At 36.1% G+C, this 7278-nt stretch overlaps 1 protein-coding gene across 1 annotated transcript in view; it reads left to right on the top strand.

Annotated features, from left to right (window-relative positions):
• Positions 1-7278, top strand: part of LOC142338082 (uncharacterized) — a 185825-nt gene that overhangs the window by 5884 nt on the left and 172663 nt on the right. Inside the window, exons 4-6 of the mRNA XM_075387713.1 lie at positions 1089-1377; positions 3006-3093; positions 4247-4378. Of these exons, the coding sequence (XP_075243828.1) occupies positions 1089-1377; positions 3006-3093; positions 4247-4378 (509 nt within the window). The remainder of the gene's footprint in view (positions 1-1088; positions 1378-3005; positions 3094-4246; positions 4379-7278) is intronic.

Here is a 7278-nt window from a genome sequence, read left to right as displayed (position 1 = left end):
CTCTAGGCTAGTTTCATTCTTTGCTCAAAGTGATTTGAAACAGCAGTTACTTTGATCAGCAAAGCCATCCTAAATGAACGTTATGAAAAACGGAACCAAAAGTAGAAATCTTATTAAACCATAAAGCCCAATTTTAGATGCGCCCTACTTACTTGGTTCTTATCAGTCTTAATTACCATCTCTGCTGCTTTTTGTTATTAATATTGGCCCTGTACTCTCTAATTCAGAAATGAAAACTGCAGTAAGTCTAACTACGAACTGAAATAAAAAAGAGTTTGCACTTCAAAATTGTTTTGTACAAAAATCAGTTTTCATATCTGTTTCTGTTTTTTCAATCCCAATCGGAGTTATGTGAATCACTGGCGGCTATTCTCCGGCAATCTGCCGGGTACGTTTTTTACTTTCTAAAATTTCCCATTAGGTGGACTCAATTTCCTGTTTATTCCATGTTGCGATAAATTTTCAAGTGAGAGCATATTTATAGGTTATGGAATTTAGGGGCAGGGAATTTTTGCGGACATTCGTTTTCTGAATTAACCATGGTTCCTAAGCACCAAAAATTGAAACGTGTCGTTGACAAATTTTTAACTGATTACAGCTGTTTTGATTTAATTACTGATTTTTTTAGTGATCAAAATTTTATCTATAATTATTATCGGAGTTAATATTTTTTTATTATACTTACAATTGGAAATCGCTGTTCAAAAAATTTTCAGCATGTAAACACTAAACGAGATGGAATTTAATTTTAAAAGGGGTATCGCAAGAAGAGTCTCAAAAGATAGCTTTTGCTCTATGCGTCTGTTATGGAAGGTGGAAGTTTTTGAAAGAGATCTTCTGGAATTGTTTACGATCAATTTGCTCTCTTGAGGCAAACAGAGAAACATTTTATCATATCGTTTTTGTCAAATGATCAAAAGTCTTTGCCATAGAGTTGGATTGATGCAAGAGACACTAATGGTTGTCATTTAGTATGCGATTCGAGTAATTATTATATATGTGTTGCCAGGTATTAACTGAAATAACGATGAGATCATGATTGAAATTAATGACGAGTAATCAATCATAATTGACTCTGTTGTTTACAGACGTCTTGCACAACAAGCGCACATCAGTTGCTTCTCTCCAACATTTGACTGGGAGCAGTAGTGCCATTGCCTCACCCAACATCTACCCATTCAACTCACCTCATCCATCCTTCCCCAAGTTTGGATCGCTAGATGAGGGTTTGGACATTCGAGGTCCAACTGGTGGTAGTGGTGGTGGGCTACGTGGAGCTAAAATGGGAGTAAATGCACCTACACCATTAGGAAAGTCGACAATGGGAATGGCAATGTCTTCGACACCCCCTTCTTACATGAATAGTGCACTCAGGAGGTAGGTACACAAAGTAAGGCCGCATTGTAAATCACTACTGACACAGAACCGAATTCGAAAAGGCAAACTTCATGAGGCAAACTAAGTTTGCTTTTTCACTTCATAAGGCAATTTAAGTTTGTAAATCTTGGAACCTTCAAATCGTGCTTAAATTTGTCTACTCCCAGTTCCATTTAATTAAACAGGTCTGAATACGATTTTCCAATCCGCAACCAAGTCTTCTCTCAAATTTTTGATTGGCTGTTCCCTGTCGTTGGTCATATCATAATAAATCATAGTAAATGCCCGTTTCATCCGTACAATTCAATGTTCCTACCGTTTGCTTCTCAGGAAATTATGATTGTTTCTGAGCCTCAAATTGTTGTGACCGAGACTGAGTGTGCCATTGAATATTGTTATCGAATTAGATATTTCGCTTTCTAGTCTTTTGGAAAAATTATGTGTCAATGGACGAGCAGCAATTGTCACGTAATTTGCGAGAAAACGGCGTCAATTTTTAACGGCATTGACGCCGTTTTCTCGCAAAAATTCATTGATTTTTGCCTGTAGGTGGTGTTCTTTTTTAGTCTCATGACTCGTTATGTTTCTGTTAATGACATGTCTTGTTGGTTTTTTGGAGGTGAGGACCTATTTATTGCCTTTCTTTGGATAGCTAATGGCTTTCATTACTTAGCAAGTAATTTTTCAAAAATCATAACTTTTTGTCCCTTTTGTTTTTAATTGCTTACAAATGAAGCTTAGAGCTATTATATTAGTAGGTTTGGGCAATCATTGTGAACTCCAAGAAGAGTGGAGTGATTTTAGAGGTGTCACCCAATGAGAGGGGACCTTCCGTTTTGTAAGTATTGTCTCACCCAACGAGCGGGGAGAACATAAATAATTTTCAAGAGTTCAATGAAGATTGAAAAGAGAATAATTCTGAAATTTAAGGAGAAAAAGACTGAAAGAAATAGAGAGCGATTGGGAAGAATGAAGAATTCTTCAACAAAAGAAACACTTCCTTATTTGAACTTTTAATGAGCAAAAACTTTTGATTCGGAATCAAAGTTTGATAACAAAGATTTGTATTAATTTAATTTAAGGATTATGTTAGTCCTGTGGTCTTTTTTATGAGATTTTTTGCTTGACCAATTTTTCGTGCGACCAATTTGACTTTGCGTTATCAAAAGCGGGATAAACAGGTAACGCCCGCAGGGCATTAAGGGCTCTTCGAGCATTTCAGCTTACTTGCTCTAAGTATGCAATTCAACGAAACTGTTTTGGAAACATAAGTTCATGATGTTATGGGCGGCTCTTAAAGTTTGACCCCCCACTTTACGCCCTACCCTCACATCAGCCCCCAATCCCCTGCATATCGTTCCACCCGTTAACAAGCGGCGCGCTCGACCCCCTCCCCAGCCGTGCGCTCCCCAAAACACCCCCCATATTAGCTCGTGGGTAAATTGTTGCAAATACAACATTTCATACTTTTGATTATTGCTTAACCATTAGCTTACCAAATCTGGTTTACCGATAAATTGTAAGATTCTATTGCACTGAATTTTGGCATTAAGAATGAGTGTTTTCCAAATACTTCTTTCAGTTTTTCACGTTTTTGTATTTGGAGAGTTTTTCGCATTCTGTTTTAGGTATCCGTATCAAATTTCGACAGCCCTGAAAGAGAAGAAGGATAATTTGAACCCACTGAAGTCCATCGAGTCTCAAAAGGCATTTCAGGTTGCGTATTAATAAAAAACGCTTTAATCCCATTGTCAGACATAATATACCGTTGCTAGGGGAATATATGCTTTGAACGTAAATACAAGAGAAACAGAGAATTGGACAATTAAAGGAAAAAGCTGATATTGTGAGCATATATAGTTTCAAGGATACTTTTAGTCTCTCCATGATAGACATCCATGTTTTATATTGTCAGATACCCACAAATTTTTTAAAGTAGTTTGTATTTGTAAATTTGTAAAAAAAATCTTGCAATTTTTCACCATTAACACTATTATTGCAAGAAACAAAGTCATTTGACGAATTGTGTGCTCTAGCAAAAAAAAAAGTAATTTTTCGGATCTTTTCTGCTAGCGCCCCCCCCCTTTCTAAATGTGTAAACATATTGTTAAAGCTAATTAAACTTATACGTGAACATATATGAGCAATATGCATTTACTAAAAGCTAGCACAGCTATGGTTTGAAAGGATTACGTATTCAACCAAAATTTGTTGCATATAACGTAAGCATCAATAAAAATTTCTGTATTAGATCATTTTTGGTGTTATCGGCTACAATAAGGGCTTGATTTTTTAAAACTTCTAAAGGAAACTATTCTAAAAGTGCCTTCAATCTACCTAGACACTCTTGTTTCAATGAAATGCAAATATCGCTCTTACAATTCGCGAAAACTTGGATTTTGGGGGGTGCAAAATTTAACGGCTATATAAGGCTGGGGGGGGGGGGGCGCTAGCAGAAAAGATTTTTCTTGCCAATTTTTCTGCCAAAGAAAAGCCAATTTTTCTTGTAGTTAGTCTGACATTTCGAAATGTGCACTTGAGTGTTTGTTTTGATTTTATTGAAAAATTATTCAATGTTTGAATATTGATAGTTCACAGTTGCGATTGATTTATAATAAGTTTTCAAAGAGAATCCAACGTTATATTGAACTTGATCAAAGTCTATGTGAGTTTCTGATGTTATTATTTACAAAGTTTTAACGAAATCAGTTCTGCAAAAAAAATAGTTCACAGTAAATTTGTTTACTGAGCGAAAATTTCGGCTTTAAGGGAACAGGAAACTATTTTTAAACAGTTTAAATAGTTTGACATCAAGAGCCAAGGTGTTGTTGGAAAGCATTTAACCTGAAGACAGTGTGTTGTTGATTAGGTTTCTGCCTCCTCCAGCAAGAGTAGGTGGGTGGACTGCTACCCTAGGCCGAGAGGCGAATTGGCCGACCAGTGCTCTTCCTCTTCCTCCACGTGCACTGCCTCACCCAAAAACAGCTCCAGATACTCCAGAGTATGTATTGTTCGTGAAAAGAAAGAACTTAAAATTGGCGAGAGTTTTCAAGAAAATTCTCATTGAAATTGATTAGTGAGGGGGAAATGTGGACCGTCTGGCCACTTTTATTATGGCACTACTGATAATAAAATTTACTCTAATATATTTTTTTAAATTCTGGCTATATTGAAATTAATCAAACAAATTATGTACTTGCTCGAACTCGGAGAATGCAGGCACATGGGATTCAAAATATTGTTGTTCTACAGTTGACAAAGCTCGACAAGCAAGTCTTCAATTAAGATTGAGGGGGAATCAAGTTTTTGAATTTTGTTGCTCAACTTGAAAATGACACGATCAAAAAATGTCACGAGAGGAACAGCATCTGCCACGCATGACAGGTATCCGATTGGCACTACTAAGAGCAGGATAGATACTTCCCTTTGATATACTCATTATTGAGTCGTATTTTATCGAGTCGTTGGCTGGATATAAAACCATCAATCCAACCCAACCTCACAGCACAGCAATCCACCTTCGTTTCCCTTGCCCATCAAAAGTAAAGATGCCCCTTCCTGGTCCCCTTAATCTGGGGACAACAGGTCATCCACCACAGCGTTGATGCAGAAAGGTTGCCGCACCACAGTCACATGTGGCAAGGCAATCCACTACTATTATTAATTGCTCTCAAACAAAGTTTGTAGCAATTATATTAGTCCTGTTGGTCTTCTTATGCGATTTTTTGCTTGACCGATTTTTTCGTCTGAGTCATTTGACTTTTCGTCCTGGAAAACGGGATAAACAGGTAACGCCCAGCGGTTATTAAGTGCTCTTAGAACTTTTCAGCTCTGTTTCAGCTCAAACTGTTTTGGAGACTTATACTTATGGTGTGAATGGCGGTTCTTAGAGGTTGAAGACACCCCCACTGTTGACCCCCCCCCCCAATTATTGACCCCATCCCCCATAAACGCCCTGTTGCCCTTCACCTCACTGTTGCCCCCCCATCAGCCCCCCATGGCTAGCTACTGACGAAAACCGCTCGCTACATTTACACTAATTTTCACAATTTTCAAATTTTTTGTCATGTTTTGAGTTTTATTAGCCCTAGGTGACAAGGAAACTCCTCTAGAGTTTGATAATAGGTTAATGCATAGTTTATAATGGTTGTGGAATTTTTTCAACATTTTGACATCACAACTTTTAGCATTTTTTACACAACGTGCAATTTCTTTTTTTACATTCGTTTTTCATTATTTTATAAGTTTAAAAGCTACTAGGAAGGCCGTAGTTGAAGGTTAAAAGGTCATTTTCAGTGTTTTTCATTTTTTGAGTTTTTCAATCTTTAGGGACCAATGAACGTTTTTCGTTACTCGTTAGTTTCTAGAGACGACGATATAGTTTTGAATTTTTTTTTATTTATCATGAATTTGACAATTTTTCTTTAAAATGCCTAATTTTTTAAAATTTATATAAAAAATTGTACACGTTTTTCTGTTTTTGGTTTTTTGGGGCCATTTAAATTTTTTAAGGACTGACTAATGTTTTCTAGATCGTTTCGAGAGACAATGATATTTTTTTGAATGCATCAATATTACGATTTTAAGCAACTTAAAAATGAATGTTAGAACTTAACTGGTACGTTTTGTGTTAACTATAAGCTGTGTTTTGTTTTTGCGTGTTTTTCTGTTTGTGTGTGTGATTGCATGTGTGTTTGTGTTTGTCTCTGTGTGTGTGTGCTTGAGTGAGTGGGTTGGTGGGTGAGTGAGTGAGTTAATGAGTGAGTGTATGTGTGTGTGTGTATTAGTAAGTGTGATTGGTTAAGTTTTAATAGCTGCCTTCATCTTCTGAGCCGGCTATTGTTGAGCTCCTATTTTACTTTTTGTAGGATTCAATAAATTGTTTTTCACTAGAGGCCCCTAGCCGCTTTTAGTAGTCCTTGAAGTGCTGATTGTGCTAAAGCTACTGGGAAGGCCGTATTTTTAGTTTAAAATGTCATTTTTATAGCTGCGAAGCTGTAAGCTGAGCGTAGCTATATTGCGGTGCTCTTGGTTTTTTGTTTCGTCGTCTGACGCTCTTTTTTCGTTTTACATTTGTTCACACAGGCTAGCTACTGACGAAAACCGCTCGCTACATTTATACTAATTTTCACAATTTTCAAATTTTTCATGTTTTGAGTTTTATTAGCCCTAGGTGACAAGGAAACTCCTCTAGAGTTTGATAATAGGTTAATGCATAATTTATAATGGTAGTGGAATGTTTTCAACATTTTGACATCACAACTTTTAGCATTTTTTTACACAACGTGCAATTTCATTTTTTTACATTCGTTTTTCATTATTTTATAAATTTATAAGCTACTAGGAAGGCCGTAGTTTAAGGTTAAAAGGTCATTTTCAGTGTTTTTCATTTTTTGAGTTTTTCAATCTTTAGGGACCATTGAATGTTTTTCGTTACTCGTTAGTTTCTAGAGACGACGATATAGTTTTGAATTTTCTTTTATTTATCATGAATTTGACAATTTTTCTTTAAAATGCCTAATTTTTTAAAATTTATATAAAAAATTGTACACGTTTTCCTGTTTTTGGTTTTTTGGGGCCATTTAAATTTTTTAAGGACTGACTAATGTTTTCTAGATCGTTTCGAGAGACAATGATTTTTTTTTGAATGCATCAATATTACGATTTTAAGCAACTTAAAAATGAATGTTAGAACTTAACTGGTACGTTTCGTGTTAACTATAAGCTGTGTTTTGTTTTTGCGTGTTTTTCTGTTTGTGTGTGTGATTGCATGTGTGTTTGTGTTTGTCTCTGTGTGTGTGTGCTTGAGTGAGTGGGTTGGTGGGTGAGTGAGTGAGTTAATGAGTGAGTGAGTGTATGTGTGTGTGTATTAGTAAGTGTGATTGGTTAAGTTTTAATAGC

The sequence above is a fragment of the Convolutriloba macropyga genome, chromosome 4 (assembly GCF_964194025.1).
Source record: "Convolutriloba macropyga chromosome 4, txConMacr16.3, whole genome shotgun sequence".
Classification (NCBI taxonomy): domain Eukaryota; kingdom Metazoa; phylum Xenacoelomorpha; order Acoela; family Convolutidae; genus Convolutriloba; species Convolutriloba macropyga.
Note: the sequence above shows the minus strand (reverse complement) of the source record. Positions and strands in the feature narration are given on the sequence as shown.